Raw genomic sequence first — 24478 nt, 5'->3', positions numbered from 1 at the left:
GGATTTTAAGGGACAAGAAAAAGTACGATAAATTTATATGTATTGTATACCTGTTGATGATAAAAAATTACCCCTTGTGTATATATTAAAATTATTGGTTGAAAAGTTTTGCCAGTGTGTAACTTTCTAGGTCATAAAATATTATCTGTATACTGTTTTTTTAGTGACACATAAGGTTCTGGCTAATCTTAAATATTTACAATTTTGTTTTCACACTTTTATGTTTTCAAATTCTAAATTTGTTGTTGTTATCAGGAAATTAGGGATGGCACCATTGAAAATAAATTAATATTCCACACAAATTAAAAAATTCAATGCCTTAATTATTTTTATAACTTTATGGGGAAATAAGGGTTGAAGATTGATTTGGTCGGCATTGCCCTATCCCTTCCCTCCTGTGATACAAAATTTTTAAATCTTCTTGATTGTTCAGTTTTACTTTTAGTAACTTACTAAGTTACTAGTGGTGTTTTAGTTTAAGCGCATAAACTTTTCTTAAAGTTTAATATTTATAATTCTTAGTGAATAAGGGTTGGTTAAAAAAAATTTACATTTAATGAAATTCAATTGGTTGGTTCCAAACTTTTGAACCAATAATTGTAATCTACTGTGGGGTAAATTTTATTTACCATCTAAGAGATGTACATACAAGTTTAATGTCCATTAATAAGCTCTGACAATTCTATAACTTTGATCTGTTTTTACCTATGACCAAATACATATACATACGTTTTAGATAAAATGGGTTTTGATATAGTAACAGGAATACTGGGTGTAATATTTTGTATTACACTCGCTCTTGTTCTTTACCTTAGAAGAAAATATGGGTGGCATGACAAGGTAAGAAGCGGAGCTACTCTTTGAAATTCTTATTTCATAAAGGATTTTCGAAATCCTGATCTACAGACAAAAACCTTAACCCTTACAGATCGGGGGGGGGGGGGTCATATTGACCCCCCCCCCCCTCTAGTTTTTTCAATGTCATTTTTTTTGTAGGTAAGATGGAGAGCTGTGACTTCATGACTTTTTAAGTTTAGTAATAATGCGTCGGCAAGAGTTGATTTTATTAGGATATCTGGTCTGTGTCGGTCGTGGTGTCCGGTCAAAGTCTGTTGGGTAGCACCAAAATTTAAAAAAAAATTCTAAATAAATCTTAATTTCTACATTATGACTTTTATGTATAAGGTAGAAACATAATTTTTTTTGGTGAATACTGAGATATCAATGACCTTATGAGAAAAGTGGTGTTATGACCGTTTGACCGCACCCTGAACGACTTTATGACCGATTTTTGTCCGGCTTTTACTACAGACATATATCATGAATATCGTGGCTTTTATTACAGCTAGAGACCTATAATTTTTTTTGGTAAATTCTTAAGCAACAATAAACAGATTAAAATATTAATTGGCGCCGCCAACCGCCGTTTTACCGTCGTAACTGCCGAAAATAGCGGTTTCCGTTATTTGCCGTTTTTCGGCGATGATCAGAAAAAGTAATTTTTTTGTTTTGAAAAATAAAAGTTCGTTCTAAAATTTGGCCATCCTAGCTGCACAATTGGCCGCTCTACAGCTGTTTTAAAATTTAGCGGCTGGCCGCTAAAAAGCGGCTAAGGAGCGGCCTGACTGATATTACTAGAAAAAGTAATTTTCTCTAAAAATACACATGAACCACCAGAAAAAAATTGTACGTCTTTATCTGTAACAGAAGCCGAGATAGAGGGGGGGGTTAATATGACCCCCCCCCCCCCCGATTTATTAAGGTGGGAATTGGGGCCTGATCTGTAAGGGTTAATACTTTGTATATAAGGTTAAAATCTATCAATAAACAAGAAAAATACTTGCAGATCTAGGTTATAGAGCCAACTTATCACAAGACATCAAAATTAATCAATATATTATCAAATATTTGATAACATTACTGTATTATAACTTACTGTTGTAATGTAGAGGATATTGGACTGTAAAATACAATTGTGCCAAAAGATTTTAAACTAACATATCCATTTGTTGGCTCAAAAACTTTGGTACTTTAATTGTATTTTAATTGTAGTACCCAAACTTTTCAATCATTAACTTTAATCTACAATTGGATAGTTTTGTTTATCTGCACTGGGGGATGTATATCAATTTATCATCCATTGTTTATCACTTGAGAGACCTGATTATCTAATTGCAACTTATACCAACAACGAAATTACTTCAATAAAATCACGAAACCTGTACTAGATTTTCAGCTGTCGTTGGGGGCAACACATAGTAGAACTGACCACCTTTTTAGCTGCCCCCCCCCCCCCCCCCCAATATTATTTTATATTTATTTCGCTTGTTGACGATACCTTATTCCTGATCTCATTGATTTTCCGCTGTTTATAATCAAAATCATCCTTAATATTAATATTATATTTATAACATGCTTGAAATATATTTTTTTAGTGTGGTTACCCAGTAGTGAAGCCCCACTTGGTGTTAGGAAGTGGCCCATTTATGCTGCATCAAACTAATGTTATAGAAACTGATACTAAATGGTAAATACTAAATACAGTGATGAAATACTTAAATATAAAAGTCCGACTGAATGTCCGACTGTCCATCTATATCGAAGGATCTCGCTAACCGATAAACCTATATGGTTCTCCTATATATGTTGTGGCTTCTCTTTGGTGTTTGGAAGTTTTATAACTAATTTTGAGGAGGGACCACAACCTTTCTAAGAGAATTCGCTCGTAAAAAAATGACTCATAAATTTTTAAAATCCTTTAGTTTTCAAAATTTATCTAAACAGACAGACAAGAAATCTTACTACTCATAGCATTATATAATGAACGACCTTTGTTTGATAGTGTATGGTAATGAATTACGCCTGTCTTGGGCCAAAACATTTACACAACCTTACTATATATATAACTAGCGGCTTCGCCCCTAGCCTCTAGGGGCTTTGCCCCAAGAGGTGATAAAAAAAGTTACGGTGAAATTCGTAAAAAAAATAAAAATAAAAAAGACCAAGGAAATCTTTTACAAAAAAAATGGGGGGGGGATTTTTTTGTTTTTAGGGGGGTTGGGGGTGTCCCACCCCCCAATAAAAAAGCTTAAAACCACCACAGAACCAGTAGGTATGTTCCCTGAAGAGTAGAATCCGATCGGTTCAGTGGTTACCGAAATCTTAAGCTTCAGACGGACGGACGGACAGACGGACAGACATCAAGCTACTTTGTATTATAGATATAATTTACAATATCATCTATTTCTGTATGTAACTAGGACCCAAATGTATGGTAAGATCTTTGGAATATACCAAGTATGCGACCCATGGGTGTATGTTGCAGATCCAGAAATTATCAAACAAATTTGTATCAAGGTAAGGCTAACTTTTCAGAGAAGCTTTGTTTTAGTCAAAATATCGAGGTTTCAAATTTAAACACCTTAACTTTTTTATGTTTTATTAGCAAAGCTTCTCTATAGTAATAATATCTGTCTGTATTTCTATAGTGATGCTCTCTATTTGGTACTCTCTCCTAGGATATTAACACAGTGAGGGAGGGGACATTTGGCTGTTTATTACACTAGTCCTCAAAGTTTTTATAATAACGTTTCGCTGGCTTTACAACTTTGAGGACTTTTATTGAATTTTGATTGGTTGGTTTATTAAGTGAAGTGTCCAAAAGATTCAACCAATAAATGTATTTTTCAGAAAGGGCAATTTTGTGCATAATCATTGGTGATGTATGTAATTAGTTTATCGCCCATTGTCTTATCCCTTTAGATCCCTGACTGTTCTCTCTCCCCTTCATTCCCTTTCCTGCCCCACTACTCTTCCCTTCTCCCTTTTCTTCTTTCATTGTATTTATCAATTTAAAAGCTTCGCTGCTATTAGACGTAATTATCCTAGATTTTTTTATTGTAGGATTTTGAACATTTCCCCGCCCACTCGCTAGCTTTCCAAGACAAGAAATTTAAATCTTTGGACAGCACAGAGGGACCCGAGTGGAAGGAGCTTAGAAAAGGTGATACCAAAAAGTAGAAAATTTGATCATGGAAAGATAACGAAGTAGCGGGTTTCGTCGTATTTTTACAGTAGCTTTTGATAGGTTATTTTAGGTTAGGTAAATTTTAATGATTGCCCGGCAGGGTTAGGAAATTGGTCTTGAGTTGCTAGAAATAGGAGAAAATCTACTGTGAAAATATAATAAAACCCGATAAGTCGTTTTCTTTCCATGATCCGAAAAAAAATATTTCTTCTGTGAATTAAAATCATTGGAAAAAAGTTTGGACACTAAGCACATAATCCTTATACTTAAGTAACAGGATGTCTGTGTGTTTGTACCGAAGGATCTCGCTAACCGCCTAACCGATGGGGATATCCTTGGTTTATAACTATTTTGGGGGAGGGTACTACCACCACCCTCCCAAGAGAAATCACAATAAAAATAATTTTTTTTTATCGAATAGAGACTCGTACGTAACATTGCAAGGTATTGTAGAAACTTGATAGAGACTCCTACGTAACATTGCAAGGTATCGTACAATTTCTTTAAAAACCAAACATTAAAAGTGCCACTAGAGGCCTCTAGGAGCGTAGCCGCTAGTCTAATCATAAAGTAGCTGCACTTCTTACTTCAATCAATGGAGCGATTCTTTTTTCAGCTATGAGTCCTGTTTTCACATCTGGAAAACTGAAGGGAATGATCAGCCTTATGGATGGGGCATTAGATAATATGATCAATTATCTAAATAAGGTGATTAGCTATCTATTTTTTAAATCTTTTATTTTTTTGCACTTTTAAATTTTTTTCCTCTCTTTCCATGTTACTGACTTTCCATCTATGTATCTATCTATTAATTGTTATCTGTCGGTCAATCCATCTACCTAAACATATACTATCTATCTATCTGTTTATCTATTAATCTAAATATATATCTCCTTTTCTAACTATCCATCTATATATCCATTAAAACATACATCTTTCTATCTATCAAATTATCAATATATGTTTATATAAATTTATCCATTCAAACATCTATAAATCTATATACATATATATCCGTTAACACATCTATCTATCTATTTAGGAGGTTAGAATTAATCCCGAGATGAATACTCGACATCTCCTTTCCATGTTAACTATGGACATCATAGGAATACAACTAATCAACATCTTAATTTTGTTAATGCTTATTGGGGCGGGATTCTCCTTCGATTTCAAGTGATCATCTAGAGAACTCAAGGGCATAATCCGCTTGTAATGGAATACAATACTCTAACGCCTACTGTTGGATATTAGGTTAAGTATCATCCAACAGACAACCAACCCTTTGATCGCACGACCTTTGTCTGAGAAGTCCATGTATCTGTGCATGGTAATGAGTTGCGCCTGTTTATGGGCCAAGGCATTCCCCTACTATTACTATTTAGTTTGCGCACCGTAAGAATAATTTTTAACGTGCTGAGCCACGATCGCGGGTTTTCTGGTAACTTTTTGATATCTCTTGAAAAATAAAAATTTAGTTTAAAAAATATTAGTTGCAACTCCTTTAAGGTTTGACCGCTTTCAATCTAAATCTGAACTGCTTCGAGCATGAAAATAACCCTATCTCCAAAGCTGCTAAGGAATCTTTTATGCTAAATATTGTTTAAGAAAAATAGCGTGTTCTATAACATACTTGCTCCACTTACTCTCCATAATTCTCTACAAGATTTTCTCGGGTGCTATTAAAGATATAGGTTTGACATCCCTTGTAAATATCCCTTTGGCAAACGAGCATCATGTGTAAATAACTTTAATCTTCTGCTGTAAGATATATGTGTCTAAAATGTATTTATGAAGATTTCTTGACCTATGAACATTTATATAGAAAATGAGAGGCCAAATTCTTATATTATAAGAATATGCTATTCTTATACTGATACCGTTCAACTGTAGATGTTTAAAAGTTGTCAGCTTTACTAGTTCAGACATTAAATTTCTTGTTTAGCATAACAAAAGATACAAATTAGGAGGCTACACATGATTTTAAGATTAAAGACATGAAGGGAAGCATTATGTTTAACTTGATTATTGGACTGTCAGGTTATTATCTTATTTTTTCCAGAACAGCTACTATTTAACTAGAATCTGGTCCGCAACCTATCACTAACTCAAAAAAATAATTGAATCTTCCTTTCCTATACTTAAATTACAAAAAATCTAGTAATTTTTTTAGTTTCTTTTGGGAGGGGGGTAAATGTTTTTTCCAGGGCCATTTTTCTTGGGTGGTTAAAGGTACAATCCTTCTCAGATCGTATGAGTTGCCGGATCAGTAATATTTGACATAAAATCACTTCACATAAATTCATTTCACATAAAATATTTCACATAAAGTATCATTTGACATAAACTCATTTGACATAAAGGTACATTTGACATAAAAACGTTTCACATAAACTCATTTGACATAAAGGTACATTTGGCATAAAGGTATACTTGACATAAAGGTACATTTAACATAAAGGTACATTTCACATAAAGGTACACTTGAAATAAAGGTACACTTGACATAAAGGTACATTTAACATAAAGGTACATTGCATGGCAACCGGTGAACAGAATCTCAGTTCTGCACCACAAGCCTCGCACGACTGAAGTCCCCATGTCTATACAGACATATTTATATGAAAATATTTTTAGAACATTTTTGAATTTTTTTTGAAGATTTTCAAATTTTTTTGGAAGATTTTAGAAACTTTTATTTATTATTAAAGAAAGCAAAATTACCTCGGGGAAAAATTTTCAAAAAAAAATTTAAAAATCTTCTAAAAATATTTTCATATAAATATGACTGTATAGACATGGGAACTTCAGTCGTGCGAGGCTTGTGGTGCAGAACTGAGATTCTGTTCACCGGTTGCCATGCTCGGGGAAAAAAATGACTACCTCGGGTACACTTTGAAATGTATCTTTATGTGAAACGTTTTATGCCAAGTGTACCTTTATGTCAAATGTACCTTTATGTCAAGTGTACCTTTATGTCAAACGTACCTTTATGTCAAATGTACCTTTATGTCAAATGTACCTTTATATCATATGTACCTTTATGTGAAACGTTTTTATGTGAAGTGTACCTTTATGGCAAATGTTTTTATGTCAAATGTACCTTTATGTGAAGTGATTTTATGTCAAATGTTTTATGTGAAATGAATTTATGTCAAATGATATTATGTCAAATATTACTGATCCTGAGTTGCCATACTGTTAAGGAGAATTATATCATTCCAGCGGTTAGCGAGATTCTTAGGTACACGCAGACTGAAATTCATGGGTATCCTGTATTCTATTATATGTAAGGATAAAGAATAATAATATATTATGTGGTTCCACGACAAACGTAGGAGTCCAAACGTAGGAGTGGAAATACATCGGAGTGGACAAACGCAGGAGTCCCAAACGTCGGAGAGGGACAAACGCAGGAGTGGGACAAACGTCGGAGTGGACAAATGCAGGATTTTTGGGACAAACGTCGGAGTGGACAAACGCAGGAGTCCCAAAATTTTTTTTTAATTTTGAATTTTTCTTTCAATTTTGAATCTTTTTTAATTTTAAATTTTTTTTATTTTGAAATGGCGCTGCGGCCATAAACATTTTTTTTGTAGACAGAGGTATATAAAAAAAATTTCAAAATTGTCATATTATTAAAATAGCGGAGACTCCTGCGTTTTACTTAAGCAAAGTCCACTCCGACGTTTGTCCACTCCGAAGTTTTTCCCACTCCTATGTTTGTCCACTCCGACGTTTGGGACTCCTGCGTTTGTCCACTCCGACGTTTGGGACTCCTACGTTTGGGGTAGGACCTACTATGTTAATTATAATAAAGGTAAGTTTTATTGTTAAAAGCGAAGCTTTTCTATAATTAGGGTCGGCCCGTACGTCCGTCCGAGATAGATAGCTTTTATTCGTTAATTTAGGCATGTTAGAATTGTCCTATCGATTTCAAACTTTGCATGTTGATTCCTGTAGTAGTTAGGTACGATTTAGAAAGCGTAGCAACTCTATAATCATTACCAATATGTCCGTACGGCCATTTTAAACATGTTGATTTTTCTACTTTTTTAACAACAAATTTTTATGTGATCTAATTATCCGTTTGATCTGATTTTTGGTCTATTAATTCCTGGGACAACAAAGAACAATAGTATAGGCAAAGAAACTCTATAATAAAGTCCGAAAAATGTAAGTGTGTCCATAAACATTATCCTGTATCAAGCAGTTTTTCAACAAATTTACTTACAATTTTGCTTCGACTCTTTCGATGCTTTTATATTCTGATTATTCAGTTCAGACACTATACAAGTGTCAATGTCCGTTTGCCCTACCGTTACAGTGCTTCGCTTTTATGGATGTTGTCATCCTTGTTGATTTAAATTTTGTTTCGTGACTCTAGATTTTCATCCGTCTGCCTATAAATTCATAGATTTTTGTCATTATTATCTTTAGTGATATTGGATGTATAGATTATTGTCATGACCATATGACAATAGGTCAGGTTTGACTTTAATCTTGAGATCAAAACGAATAAACACAGCCAACAGTTTAAATGATAATACACCAACAAGTTCTTTATAATATAATATTTTAGGATTGTTTGGTGAGATGGATTTTGTGAATGATGGGATTAGAAAATTATGGGATCATGTTAGACGAATCCAGGTATATGTATCATTCTACAATCTACAGGGCTCTTCAGGGACGATAAAATGATCTATTTATATAATTATTATAGACAATTATCTATCTAAAACTAAGGAGGTTCACTGCTTGTTAGAAACTTTGAGGGAAAGCCCAGATTTTTCTCATCTTTTTCTAATTTTCAGAATGAAAGAGCTGGAAGTGGGGCCAAGTACGGGGATTTTGTGGACAGGCTGCTCGAGATGAAAACCTCATTGGTTAAGTCTGGTCTCATCTCTGAGGACCAAGTTACTGCCCAGGTATCACTTTGGGTTGTTTATCTCTTTCTAAGTATACATTAATCTATGGATCTATTGATCTATCTATTGATATATTAATCTATCAATGAAAACCAAACTGGCAAAAACTGTTCACATCACTGAGTTACTTCCCAGGTATGTCTTTGTATAGTTTGTCTACCTGTCCAAGCATACATTAATCTTTGGATCTATTAATCTATTAACTAATCTATAAATCTATGAAATCTATCAATAAAAACCTCACTGACTAAGACTAGTCTCATCTCTAAGGACCAAGATACTGCCCATATATGAATTTGGGTTGTTTATTTACCTGTCCAAGCATCCATTAAAATATGAATCTATTTATCGATTAATCTACCTATCACTTTAGGTTGTTCATCTCTTTGTCTAAGTATCCATTTATTTATGGATCTATTGATCTTATAACCTATCTATGGATCTAATAATCTATCTGTGGATCTAATAATCTATCAATGGATCTATTACTCTATCAATAAAAAACATATTAACTAAGATTGGTCTGATCTCTAAGGACCAAGTTACTACCCTAGTACCCAGGTATTACTATGTATGTTCATCTACCTGTCCAAGCATCCATTTATCTGTGGATCTATTATTCTATTAATCTATCTATGGATTTATTAATCTATCAATTAAAACCTCATTTGTTAAGACTGGTCTCAAGCAAGGATAATTTGATTTTTAAATCTATTAAGAGGTCATCATCTAAATGTGAGGATCAACAACAAATCAATTTATAGATCAATATATTAATCTATTTATCGATCTATCTATACAACTATCTCTTTGTATCCATATATATACATATCCATCTATCAATTGATCTATCTATGGATCTATCTCTAGTACAATCTATAGATGTATCTATATATCTAAAAATCTATTTAATATTTTTTGTCTATCTATTGATCTATCTATGGACTTATCTATCTATGAATCTATAAACATATATGTCTATGCATCTATAAATTGATATAACAATCTTTCTATAGATGTATCTAATCTAACAATCTATCTACTAAACTAACTATGAATCTATTATTGGATCTGTCTATAAACCTATTTATTGAGCTATGATACAATCTTGCAGGGAATGATATTTTTCTTGGCTGGTTATGACACAACTTCCAGAGGCATGTCATCCCTGCTCTACTTTCTCTCCAAAAATCCAGAGGTATCAAATATTATTTAGTAGCACAGCTACCCTACAATTTAGACATGTCCGTCCGTCATACGGAAATGTGTTTTATTTTACATAAAGTGCCCACAAGGTTTGGATCGTAGGTGTTCATCGCTTTTTTCGCGTAATTTTTTTTTGGGGGGGATTAGGGAGAATCACTGGTAATTGTGTATTACATTGACTAGCAGATGCAATCCCTGAAAAGCAAACCATATCCCATATCAAGTCATATCATATCAAACTTGGTGACTGTTTTAGGCATATGAAATCTTACAAGAAGAGATTGACTCAGTAGATGGTGAAAAGTTTGACCATGATACTATTGCTGAGCTACCTTACGTTGAGGCTTGTCTTAAAGAGGCTATGAGGTAATCTTAGAAGCGAAGCTGCTCTATAAGTTAAATGTTTATCCGTTTTGTGCTATTAATTTTATAAAAATATTCTTATTACCATGAAATTCTATCTGAAAGTTAATAAGTTAGATAAAGAAATAATGTAATTTTGAGATGAGATTCTTTGTATTGCTTTGGATGCTTGAGGTTCTCTAAAAAATGAAAACAAAGCTTCGCGGTTAAAGAGGGCCAAATCGGTTCAGCAACATATTATTCTTTTTTAAAAGTTGTTAATTTGTTATTGCTCCGCAACTACTGGACATGATATTTCTTGTTTTAGACTGCTCCCTGCTATAGGAAGAAACGACAGAAAGTGTGTTAAAGATTGGGAGTATAAAGGGTATAAGATTAAGAAGGTAACTTAATAAACTTAACTTAAGTGTGTTCTATAATCTAGTATGTATTTTCGTCTGCATATTTTCTGAGATAAGAGTTATTCCTAAAATTTCTATAAGAAATGAGTATTTACTCTTAATTAATTTTGTCTGTATCTTCCCACATAAAAGTAGTTTTTTTTTAAACTAGCGGCTTCGCCCCTAGCCTCTAGGGGCTTCGCCCTATGAAGTAATGGGAAGTCAACCCTCCTATATAGAAATATTAAAAAAAAATATTCTTTGTTAAATTACTCTGTGGTAAAATTAAACCCAGGTTGTGCGCTTTATGCACAAAAATTTCAATTCGACAAATTAAAGACAGGTTGTTTGCTGTATACACAAAAATTTCAATTCGTAAAAATTAAACCTAGGTTGTTCGGATACACAAAAATTAAAATTTATAAAAAAAAATATTTAAATTTTTTTTTTGAGGGGGGGATTCATGGGGGCTTCGCCCCATGGTGCAGTGGGGTTCCCCCACCCCAATTACTGGTTTTTGTTTACAAAAGTAAAAAAAAAAATTTGGAAGTTGGGTTTTTTTTATTTTTGGGGGGATGGGGTGTCCCACCCCCTAAGAAAATAGCTTAAAACCACAAGAGGACCAGTAGGTATATTCCCAGAAGGGTAGAGCCCGATTTGTTCAGCAGTTACTGAGATTTTACAAAAAATGTAGAAAAAAAATTTTGGGAGGTGGTTTTTTTAGTTTTTTGGGGGGTTGGGGGTGTCCCACCCTTTAAGAAAATAGCTTAAAACCACCACAGGACCAATAGGTATAAACCCTGAAAAGTAGAATCCGATCAGTTCAGTGGTTACCGAGATCTTAAGGGACAGACAGACAGACAGACAGACAGACGGACAGACGGACAGACAGACGGACAGACAGACGGACAGGCAGACGGACAGACAGACGGACAGACAGACGGACAGACATCAAGGTACGGTTTTTTTTAAATAAACAAGTTGGCTTAAAACTTTTTTCAAACCTTGCTTGATTGTGTCCATACTTTTTAACCAATAATATTAATCCACAGAAGGGGTAATGTTTCTGTCAACATTAAGGATGTACAATAATGTATAACCCTTATATTGGAAAAATTTACACTCCTTGCCTAGCTCCTTCATTTTACTTGATACTCTTGAGCACTCCAACACCCACAAAAAGAAATTTCGTTTATATATGTTATCCCTACATGTTAAATCAGAAATTCTGGGGTTATTTTTTTTTTGGGGGGGGGGGGGGGGAGAAGGTTGGAACTACTTTTTATCTACGCATTTTATCTCAAAACGGAAGAGAAGGGAATTCGTTTTTTTTATAATTTTGACATGGCAATACATTGTACTAGCATGCTAATCAAGACTAAACATGAAAAAAATCTTTTGGCCACAGTACAGAAAAATAATATTTGCATAATCTCCTTGTTTTTTTTTCAGGGTACCAAAGTTGGTCTGTTGAACTATATAATCCACCACAATCCAGAATATTGGCCTGAACCAGAAGTATTCAGGCCAGAAAGGTTATTCAGGATATTTCCTTATATTTACAACACGTGACTTCGTCTATAGCCTCAAGTGACTTTTTGCCAAGAGAAAAATGGAGTAAAAAGTGTCCCTAAAGATTGTTTTTTTTTGTTGTTGTTTAAATGGAAGAAAACCCTTTTCTGTATTTAATTTAATAAGTTTAAATAAACAGAAGGATGAAAGGGGAAATGAATTCACAAAAGCTTATTTCATTTCTTATATCTACGAAAGACACAGTATATTAACCCCCCCCCCCCCCCCCTTTTGTCTTGTTGTCTATAATAATTTCTCAGACCTAAATCCCTATTTTATTTGCTCACTGTACAAAATAAGGAAAATATTGGCAGGTTCCTGAAGGAGAATTCTGGCGACATTGTGCCATGTTCTTATCTACCATTCGGTGCTGGTCCTAGGTTAGTATTTTATTGATAAATAGCGGATACGTCCCAAAAGGCCTCTAGGGGCACGTAAAATTTTTCTTTATTTATGTAAAGATCAGCTGTGTACTAAACAAAATATTTTTTCTTACTTCAGTTAGGGAGTTGAATCCATTTTTATAGAAGCAGAACTATAATCTATGATTATGGTTTGGACCCTCTTAAACTGTAATCTACCCTTCCACTTTCCCCTCTCTTGGTGAAGATATCTTCAACACCGATACGATTTTTGAAATGTAAGATTCCACTTTCAATAGAGGCGAAACTGGAATCATACATTCATGTTTACATATCAGCGTATTCATAAACATTGATTTCCTTATTTATATCGACATAATAGTAATGTATCATTCTACTTTCAATAGAGACAAAACTGGGATGATACATTAAAGATAACATATCATATATTTAAATCGACATAGTAGAAATTGTACATATTAGTTAGTTTTTTTTTATATTTTTATTAGTTTGAAGTTTTTAAGAAAAAAAAGGACCTAAAATTAAAGGTTGCTAACACTTAACAATCAGGCCCATTTCCGGACCTTAATAGTTCAACACCCCCCCCCCCCCCACATATCATCTCAGCTCCTATTAGAGTTAGATGGCAAAAAAAAATTGTGCATGTTCCCTGTTAAATAATAAATTTCCGACTATAAGTGAGACAAAGTCATTTTTCGCTTACTTCACCCTTTCATTTAACAAATTTCTTTTTAAGGTTAATTAAAATGTTAAATGGATGTAATTTCCTTATTTTTGAAGCTAGAACAATTTTTTCAGAAAATGTTTATCTTAAAGAAAATTTTATATTAGAAATCTCAAAACATAAATTTTCTTATTCGTTTGCTTAACAACTTTGGAGACTTTTACTGAATTTTGATCTACTATATATCTATAATACAAAGTAGAACGATGTCTTTCTGTCTATCTGTCTGTCCATCCGGCTGTCCCTTAAGATCTCAGTAACAACTGAACCGATCAGATTCTACTCTTCAGGGTATATACCTATTGGTCCTGTTGTGGTTTTCAGCTATTTTCTTGAGGGGTGGGAAACCCCAACCCCCCAAAAAATGAAAATTTCCCCCCCCCCCAAAAAAAAATATTCTGGTGATGCTCATAAATTATAGGCGCAGCACCAGAATTTTTTTTTTTTATTTTGTATTTTTAAAAAATTTTTTAAAAATTACCTCATGGGGCAAAGCTCCTAGAGGCTAGGGGCGAAGCTGCTAGTACTTAATAACCTAACCATTCAAAATCCAATAAAAGTCCCCAAAGTTGTTAAGCCAGCCAATAAGAAAACGTTATTGTAAAACTTTGGGGACTAGTGTAATAAACAGTCCATTGTCCACCTCTCTCTATGCTAGTTCCCAAAGTTTTACAATAATGTTTTCATTTTTGTTTGCTTAACATCTTTGGGGACTTTTACTGAATTTTAATTGGTTAGTTAATTTAGTATAGTGTTGAAACGTTTCAACCACTGATGGCAAAATACAGTAGAGGTATTTTTGGGAATGTACATCCATTTATCAGCTATTGTCTTAAACCCATCAGATCCCTGGTGGCGATAAACTTGAATTAAAGTACCTAGAGGTTTTGGACCAGCTAGGAAGGTAATTTCAGTCCTATGTTCCCTACCTCCCTGGGTACAATAAAAGTTGTATACAGGGAGGGAAAAATGGACAAAAAATTAAATAAATTCTGTCTATAATAACATTAGAAAACAGAATGAGAAGGACAGTAGCACCCTGTAATCGATATCAGAAAGTCCTGAATGTCCATTTAAAACATTTGACGAAGCTTTTTATATACAATATAAATTGATAAGATACATACAAAATGTTATTGCTTCTAAGCGACGTTTTCTACAAAAAGGGTTGGTAGAAGTCTATATGTATGTCTAAAAGAAATCACTCTTATGGTTAGCAGGTTTCTATAACTATGTCTTAATAATAATGCCTATAATAAGGGAGGGTTTAAATTTCAGTAGTACCCAAAGTTTTATAAACATATGTTGGATTTATAAATTTGTTTACTTTTATTTAATCTTAATTGGTTGATGAAAACTGGCAATGTCAAAAATATACAGCCAAGATTAGTAGATCTGTTTTTCCAGTTTTGTTAGTCCTGAAGGGGCGAAGGCCCAGTCTAACTTTACTATTTGTAGAAAAATGTCTGTAATACAATACAATACATGGTTTCAAGTTTGGATTAGACGGGTCTGATCCAGCGAATATTAATTGGTTTCGTAGCCATACTGGAAAATCATAAAAAATCATGGACAGAATGACGGACAGGCAGAAAAGTGAATTGTAGAGTACCATCGCATTTTATTATTTTTAGTTAGTATTCGTATCCAGAGAGGGAGGAGACAACTGACTGCTTATTACAATAGTACACAAAGTTTTACAACAACAATTTCTTATTCATTGGCTTTGGGGATTTTTACTGAATTTTGATTGGTTGATTAAATTGTGTTTATAAATGTTGGAACCACTAATTTTTATCTACAGAAGGAATTATTTAGAGCGTCATCATTATGGATGTGCATTAATTTATCGGCCATTGTCTTATCTCTTTATAGCCCTGATATATTTCATAATTTTATTTGTTAGCTTTGCTTAAAGGACCTGTGAACGAGAAAATTTCTCATCAGATTATCAAACCTTAACATCATCTCATTAATATAATCTCAAATATAGGGCAAAACTGTCTCTCGTTCTTTAAAAAACGGCTTTTTCCGAAAATTTTAACTATGTCCTAGTTTGGGGGAAAAATTTCCGGACTATATAAATGTGCAGTTAATTGTCTTTTTTTCCTCCTATAGCTAAAACTAAACTTTTTGACATAGTTCTCTATTTTTCCTAACGGTTAAGCTGACTTTTAACAATATCCTTGATGTAAACCAATGTATAGTTACTTAAAAATTGATAAAATAAGTAATATTTTTTATTGAAAACCAAATACAATAACAAAGCTAGAAACAGGTTATTTTATTAGTATCCAAGTAACTTTAGATGGCCCATCTCTCGCCCACCTTTAATTACAAATTTGTAAATGATAAAGGTGCAATATTTCTTTATAAACAGTCTGATAAAAGTGTAAACTAATTCTTCAAAGTGGGTTATTTATTGGCCAACACAATAAAAAAGAATATCATAATTATAAATAACCTATGAGATTCAACCCTTTGTAGACTTTGAGGTATTTTTTTGTCAATAATACAAATCTAACCCATTAGTGACGAACTGGGTTTTAAAACCCGGTTCCATCCAGTTCCAGAAAATCACAAAAATAACCGGTTTCCAGTCTTCAAATTGCATCATTCTCAGTATGAATCCCCCCTCTACTACCCTGGTTTTCATTTCCCCCTGGAGCAGGCAGTTTTGCTTACTTCCGTTTGCCGGTATAGCTCAACAAAATTTGAAAACCACGAAAATTTTGGTGAATTCAAAATACCCCTTCTAACTTTTTTGTTTTTATAGTAAAGTTGCTGATTTTTTTGTGAAATCTAAAGTTTATTAACAAGTACATCTATTTGTGAAATCGTTTTATTCAAATTACTATTTTTTATATGATTTTTTTATTGTTTTTTTATGCCCTATTATGACCCGGTTCGGCATGGCCATAAATACCCAGCAGTTTTAAAACCCGGCTCGGCTTTGGTTTATTACCCGGTTTTAACTTTTCAACCATTAAATATTTGTTTATGATTTATTATTCTTGAGCCACCCTAATAAGTATACCCTAGTAATCTCTATATGTGTCCTCCAATATTTTTATGCTCTTTTTCTGATATTTATCACCCAATTTTTATATGTTCTTTTTTGGTAGTGTGTGTGTATTAAAACTTCGACAAACGGGCTTTTTTAACCGAAAAGGGTGGTACCTATAGCCAAAACACTAAATGTGATATAAATTGCTTCGTATATTACTTGTAGCTCTATAGATTACATGAGGTTATGTAGTTTTCAATTACGAATGGTATCAAAGTTCTAAAAAGTGTTCATCTCACTTTGGGCGTTCAAAAGTTACATTTTTCATTTTTTTGTCGAAATAACCGGGTATTTGAAAAAACGGGTTTTAATGCCAGCAGAAACCGCTCAAAACGGGTCTCAATGCCCGTTAGGCATTTATGGCAATGCCAAACCCATTTTTTTTGCAACTTTCCTGTGCACGCCACTAGAGCAAAACAAAATAATTGGAATTTTGTTTTGACCATTATAAAGCTTCCCTGAGATTTTCAGCTCGATCGGCTCATAAAAGTGGCGCTCGGCACTAATAGGTTAAGATAGATCTTTATTACCTAATTACTACGTTATAAAAAAACAAATTGGCAATTTTATATTTCAAAATAAATTCCTTAACAGTAACTAAATTGTTTAAATTGTTATATGACAAGTTAAATACCCCTACAAACATTTTAAGAAACAAAAACGTTCAGATTTTCCTTGTTTTTTCCTTTTTCCCTCCCAAAATACCATAAAATCAATGCATTATTTCTAGATATTTTTGTTAATAGGACGTTTTTGGTTGATCAATGTAGTGAAATGTGCTTGAAAATGTTACGATTTGATAATCAGATGAGAAATTTTTACGTTCACACTCCCTTTAAGTGAAAGCTTTTCATTACATTAAGTTTTAAGTCTTAAGTATGTGTTATAAAATATAACATAAACCAAAGTTAAACTTTATCTGAGAGTGATAGGACAATGGCAGATTGGTTATCACACCTTTTTACATAAAAATGAAATAGTTTTGCAAGGGTAATTAATATTTTATCGTCCTTTACCATTATCCCAAAGTTAATTAAATCTATAAGGCTTTTGAATCTAATTTATTAAGCTATTTAAAATATATTTAAATCTATTTTTACAGTTTTAAAGAATCCTGAGAATCCACCTACAATGAAAGCCAAAATAGAAAGGCAAAATTTCTGGATTCTATTTTGTACTTCAGTTTGAATTTTCATTGGTTTGAAATAAATGCACAATTAAAGTAACCTTTGTTTATTTTTTGTTATTTATGAATCATTCCAGTAATACAGCAAAGGAATTTTTCAACCATATGATTTTTAAAAAGCTATCTTTGTCTTAAGAAATACAAATTTTATCTCTTTCCTGTCAAAATTTTTACACATTTCTTCCAATAACTTAGCCAGATTGTTCTTCTGCAGTTATTCTATTGGCTGATTTAGAGATGGTGTCTCTAAATTTTCACAATTCTTAATAAGTAAAGAATTCTATACCTTAATGTTTAAGATCAAAAAGAAAACAAATAAAACACTAAGACAAGTTAACCAAATTCAAGTCAAATCACAACTGCTGCATTGATTTCACATTAAAGGAAGCCTGCAAGAAATACCACGCTTTAACTGCTGAAAGACTGCCACAAGTAGACCCAATGCTCAAAATTTGAAGCCTTCAGCTTCTATAACAAAAAAAGTTTTAGGCGGTTTAAATGACATTTATGTGCAATGAAAATTTTGAAAAAATCTCAAAGCTAATGTTAGAAATTTTGAAATTAAACTATGTGGCCTAGAAATAAAAAATTATAAGCTTATTTTTGTCATAAATTTAGGTTGCCAGTAACTAATTATATTTTTACAATAAAAATACCCATTTTGATAGTCATAATCATTAAAAAAAATTAAGTTTAACTCACGTTATACCAAGTGTACTGTACCCAATCAGAAGGCTGAATTAGCTAAGCAACCAAACACAGCTGAGCTTGTATTAGTTTATCCCTTTCTTTTCTCTATGATTTTTGTTTACAAATGCAATTTAAATCGAATTTTTTTCATAGATTTTGACTATGAAAGTTGGTGTTTTTATTTTAAAAATCTAATCAGTTACCAGCAATCTAAGTTTCTGACAAAGATAAAGTTATAATTTTGTGTCTAGGTGACGTAATTCAATATTGTTTTTTCTTTTATGAGCATTGAAAATCTTTTAAAATTTTTGTTGTACATAACATGCTATTTTGAAATGCCTATAACTTTTTTGTTATTGAAGCTGAAGACTTGAAATTTGGGGTATTGGGTCTACTTGTGGCAGTCTTTTAGCAGTTAAAGCGTGGTATTTCTTGCAGGCGTCCTTTAAGGGTACTTTTAGGGTTTCAAAGTTGGACAAAAAATATTTTTTTGAAAATTTTTCAGTAGGTGTTAAAGATCGACCTACACAAAAATTGGTAAGACCTAGAACTAATCTGTAAAAACCTTTTTAACTAGGATTGTGCCCTATTTTTCAAATCGGTTGAGAGCTTTAAAATAGAGTTAATATTTTTTTCAAATTGACCAGAGTTGGTGGCGGGGCATTTTCAGGTAATTTTGAAAAAAAATTTAAATTTGATTTTTAAGGTCAATTTTTAGGTTTTCCAAAATTCAATATGGGCTTTTTAAGAATTAGGCCAAAAAGTAGGTAGGACAGTGTTTTTGTATGAAAATATTTTATTTTTCAAGAAAATTTTTGCAAAAAAATCAAATTTCACATCTTTAAAAAAAATGATTTTTGACATAGAAGGAATAGTCTAATCCTTATGAAATTTTTTATGGATAATCACTCTAACCTAACCTAATAATGTCTGATTGGCTGTTTTTCATTGATTTTTTTTTAGGTTGAAAAAATGTTTTTGGTTTAGCCCCCCTGTGGGGTATTAATCGGTAACGACTTTGAGTCCAATTATATCAAACTTCTAAAAGTCCTAGGATAACCTGATAGTCTTTTCCATAAGCTTTCTAATGGTCTTGGTTTCATTAGAAAATATTTTCTTTCTTCAAAAACTGAAAAATTACAGGTTTAGCCCGACCTCACCCTAATGCAAGAAAATTTAACTCTTTCATTTTTACAAAAATAATTAATTATAAATTTTTGATTAATTGTTTATAAGAAATTAATGAAAGTTTTTGTTTATTAGGCTTATATACCAAATCATGCCTTTTTTTGATAAATTACTTTTAAGCAATCAATCAAAATTTTTGCTATTATCCAAATCATGGTAATTTTATGAAAAAATACTTATAATCAATCAATAAAAATTACTGCTTATTTGGCTCATATACCAAATCATGCTGTTTTATGATAAAATACTTATAAGTAATCAATTTGATTGATTGATTGATTAGCCATAGTTTTGTATGATTTTGACCTGGAGTAGGCTGAGACACTTTTCCATAGAAATAGGGCTATCAAGCTCCATGTTCAAGCACATTTTGACTTGATTTGCTATCTCATGAGATCTACTCTTACCTTACCCTTGCGGAATATGGCAGATGTCCCAAATTAAGTCACGGTAATGAATGACGCTCTCCAAAGAGGAGCTTGGGTTAAGGGTAGTACTGTAAGTAAGTGACTACAGGTATCCAAACTTACTCAATAATCCCCTTCTTACACAACCAGGGGATGATGCACGATTAATGTTGTGAATGAGAAATTAGAGTCAACCTACAGAGAATTGAACTTGAACTCTCACCACTGTAGCTCAGTGTGCTACCACTAAGCATGACACCCCTACTAAGTAATCAATGAAAATTATTTGACTTATATATATACAAATTTGATAAATTACTTATAAACAATCAATGAGAATTATTGCTTATTTGGCTTATATACCAAATCATGCCTTTTTATGTTAAATTTCTTTTAAGCAATCGATGAAAATTTTTGCTTATTTGGATTATATTGGCCAAATCTTCAATTTTCGTCATAAACTGCTTACAGGAAGGAAGGGATTAAGGGGGGGGGGAAGTTCTGACACATTTGCATAAACCTGGTGTATAGTCTTTATCTTCGGACTGAGAGGATAGGTTATTTGGGATAAAATCATTCTTATATGATGTATTTCCCCTAGATTTAAGATTTTTGGATAGGCCTCCAGGTTCCGGAGCTCCAGACCTCAAGGTGGTCTCTCTACAGGTAAAAATGAAAAAAAAAATTTTAAGAGTTAGAAGTCAGCTTATGAGACAAAATATGAATGTTTTTTCTTCAAATATGTGAATAACAATCAAAAAGAAGCATATTTTGTTTTATAAGTTAACCTTTAATTCTTCAAAAAAAAAATCTTATTTTTAAGTTTTTATCTGTACAGAGACCACCTGGAGGCCTGAAGCTCCGGAACCTGGAGGCCTATCCAAAAAATCTTAAATCTGGGGGAAATTCATCATATAAGATTGATTTTATTCCTAATAACCTATCCTCTCAGTCCAAAGATAAAGCCTATACACCAGGTTTACGCAAATGTGTCAGAACTCCCCCCCCCCCCTTATTACTCCTCCTTCTTTTTCTTCACTTCAACTGATACAAGCAACTTTTACTATAAGTGTCCATTTATTTACTCCATCCACTTTTAACTCACAAATCAGACCAAATTGTTCAGTAATTGATCAGAAATTTACCTCAAAAATGCACAATTAGATAAGTAATTAACCTTTTAGTGCTTATTTACACGGTGAGAGATTACTAGGGAAATATTAAGATGAAATAAATTGAACAAAAAAATTACAAATATATACAATTGAATTAATTAATAAACGACTTTCTTAAAATAATTTTGATTACTTATTTGATACACTTTTAAAAGTATTTTTTAAATAAACAAAACATCTTTTATAAAAGGCTCTTTGTATGTTTTGTTTAATTAATTAAGAATATACAACAATGTTTAAATTATATATAAAATCTATGCTTTTTTTCACATTTGACATAATTTTAAACTAGTATGGTACATTTCTATTATGTCGATGTTAAAAAAGTAATGGAAGATTACAGAAACATAGATATTAAAAATGTAAACCATGATTCCAGTTTCGCCTCTATTGAAAGTGGAATCTTACATTTCAAAAATCGTATCGGCGTTGAAGATATCTTCACCAAGAGAGGCAAAAGTGGAATCTTACATTTCAAAAATCGTATCGGCGTTGAAGATATCTTCACCAAGAGAGGGGAAAGTGGAAGGGTAGATTATAGTTTTAGAGGGTCCAAACCATAATCATAGATTATGTTTCTGCTTCTATAAAAATGGATTCAACTCCCTAACTGTACTTTGTCCGTCCGTCTGTCCGAAGGAAAAGGTGCTTTATTTAGCAGATTAAAAACCAAAAGAGATTATGATGCTTTTTGTTTAACAAAACTTCACAAGAAATTTCAGACAACTGTTTGAAATAGAGAAAATAAATTCTTCATATAAATTTATTCTGTAACCAGACTAATAGACAAAGTGAGGTATAGACTAAATCCTCAAATTCTTCACAAAAATATGAAACATCTATCTTCAATGTTGACCCCATTATTATATATTTTGTTAAGAGCATGTATTGGAGAAAGATTTGCCATGGTCCAAATGAAAATTGCCATCACGAAACTTCTGCAGAACTTTACAGTTGAAGCCATGGATAGTACAAGGTAAATTAAATAAGGAATATCTAATGCCTACGGGGTGTTTCAAGAGAATGTCTTTTTATGGATAGAATTTTCTTTTTATAAAATGCTTAATATATTTTGAAAATGGTATATTTATGTTTTCCATATATTTAAATTTAGTATCGTTTAAAGAAAGGGTGTAATAATGAAAGTTTATCATATTTTTTACTAAGAAGTTTGTTCTTGTTGTGTAGTATAGCTCTAGCCGCGCGTTTTTTGAGATATTTTTTTCTGTTTCAGGCTTGAGTTCTGCAAAGGTGACATTTTCAGCAGTTCTGTAGAAGATATACATCTCAGATTTGTTCCAAGAAAATAAACATTTTCGTCACAGATCCAAAAATTATCATTTCTTCAAAAAATAATTCACAATGAAGAAAAACATAATCATTTTATTAATTTACAGAAATCGTCAATAAAAATTTCTTTAAAACATTTGGTGCATCTACAATATATTAACAACTGTATATAAAACCATATTCTTTGTGTATTAAATAAAAATATAAAAAAGGATTCATTAATAAACACTACATAATCATAAATTTGTTATTTACAAATCTGATAGAGTTGCAACGCTTTCAAAATTATACCTAACTATTACAGGAATCAACATGCAAAGTTAGACAACGATAGGCTAATAATAGGATAACAACCCTATTTTTACTGCTATTTTTTACGAACGAACAGACCAACCCTAATTATAGTAAAGCTTAGCTTTAAATCACTTTTAAAATGCAGTCCTTTTACATTTTTCCATGTGCCCCATATAATTTGATTTGGACTTTCTTTCATACATGCGAGACAAAATTTATTTGCCTAAAGTTGAAATTTACAGCATACTTCTTGCTTTAATTCTATTTATACATACTATTATTATTTTCACTTTTGATTTATATTAAATTTTTAGTAGCAAAGCCACTCTTTACACCAAATGTCTGTCTGTCAAGATTTTGCTAACCACGACTTTAGTAACATGTAGCAGCGTGGCGCCTCTTCTTGTAAAGGATTGGAACCTCGGCCAAATAACTCAAGACGCTAAAAATAGTTCTAATTTCTGATATGGCAGTTGCTCGACATAATCAGTTCAGGCAGGGCTAATGCTTTTCCGAAAACAGAAAAACTGGCTTAACTACACAAAAGTTCATGAATTGCAAGTGTTGGGTGTCTGCAGGAACTTCCAAGGAGGGGGGGGGGGGGTAAAGGCGTGATTACTTCCCCCAAAAACGAATTTAGGGGTGCCATATTCCCCCCCCCCCAATTTGTTTTATTTTAACCTTGGGGTAAATTTTTAGGTGGGTTATTTACAGATTATGGAGGGGTAATCACCCCCCATAGCAAATTTTACCTCCATGGTAAAAAAAAATTTGGGGGGTAAAAAATTTTACACCTCTCCCCCCCCCCCCCCCTCCACCAAATAAAAAGCTAGGACGAACTTTGTTTGTCTGTAGGACGTTCTGCTAACCACTAAAACCATTGTTTTAAGCAACAAATTTCATACATAGAATCTGAATGACCTAAATATTGGTGCGCAAAAAGCTTAAACTTGCAAACAATATGCACTAACACACCCTTAAACACACACACAAGAGCATACACACACGAGAGCACTCACACACACACACACACAAGAGCATACACACGCACACATACACACACAAGAGCACTCACACATACATTTACTGGTCCGAAGAAACCTTTTTTTGCTTCAATTTACAAGTCCAGTGGCGTTGCATTGTTTTCGCCAAAAAATTAACGTTCCTATAAAAATTGGATACTTTGTGTCAACATAATTCATGTGGACTAGATGCTATCAGATAAAAGTAGTCATCGACAAACTTTTTTTTACTTTTTTTTTCAACAACGTGTTATAAGATATAAAAGTGCCCATTGTTGACAAATATCGACACAACTGTCTTAATTATAATGTTATGTTGATTTAAATACAACACAAAAATTAACTTCCCTTTTAAAATATGCATATCCATCTGCATGTTTTACTAAATACTAGGGATGTAGACGTTGTTTTATTAAAAAGTAAAGTTAGGTTTTTTTTCTCAGGAGAAAGGTATAGCCAACAAGCGAAATAAATCTAAAAAATAGTTTTATTTTAATTTAAAATGCCTCAATAATCTATAACAAAGCTGCTAGTATATACTAATTTTAATGCTTTTCATAATGTCCTTGTTTC

At 32.6% G+C, this 24478-nt stretch overlaps 1 protein-coding gene across 1 annotated transcript; it reads left to right on the top strand.

Moving 5' to 3' along the window:
- Positions 1 to 739: 739 nt before the first annotated feature.
- LOC145325315 (cytochrome P450 3A11-like) lies at positions 740 to 22832 on the top strand. Its single transcript, XM_080168258.1, has 17 exons — positions 740 to 840; positions 2436 to 2527; positions 3261 to 3357; positions 3904 to 4003; positions 4644 to 4735; positions 5070 to 5137; positions 5538 to 5609; positions 5997 to 6067; positions 8610 to 8680; positions 8845 to 8958; positions 10073 to 10156; positions 10421 to 10530; positions 10835 to 10910; positions 12360 to 12442; positions 12794 to 12859; positions 22180 to 22275; positions 22534 to 22832. The coding sequence occupies exons 1-17, from the start codon at positions 742 to 744 to the stop codon at positions 22607 to 22609; spliced, it is 1467 nt and encodes a 488-aa protein (XP_080024384.1). The 5' UTR covers positions 740 to 741; the 3' UTR covers positions 22610 to 22832.
- The last annotated feature ends 1646 nt before the right edge of the window (positions 22833 to 24478 follow it).

The sequence above is a fragment of the Acartia tonsa genome, chromosome 8 (assembly GCF_053477335.1).
Source record: "Acartia tonsa isolate MP-2025a chromosome 8, ASM5347733v1, whole genome shotgun sequence".
Taxonomy (NCBI): Eukaryota; Metazoa; Arthropoda; class Copepoda; order Calanoida; family Acartiidae; genus Acartia; species Acartia tonsa.
This window is presented reverse-complemented; position numbering and strand designations above follow the sequence as displayed.

What these genes read in the sequence shown, in the direction of transcription:
- LOC145325315 (XM_080168258.1), top strand. Translation starts at nt 742, where the DNA reads ATGGGTTTTGATATAGTAACAGGAATACTGGGTGTAATATTTTGTATT. An exon ending in TCAAACAAATTTGTATCAAG is followed by an intron (nt 3,358 to 3,903) that starts GTAAGGCTAACT and finishes TTTTTATTGTAG; the next exon opens with GATTTTGAACATTTCCCCGC. An exon ending in CTTGATTATTGGACTGTCAG is followed by an intron (nt 6,068 to 8,609) that starts GTTATTATCTTA and finishes ATAATATTTTAG; the next exon opens with GATTGTTTGGTGAGATGGAT.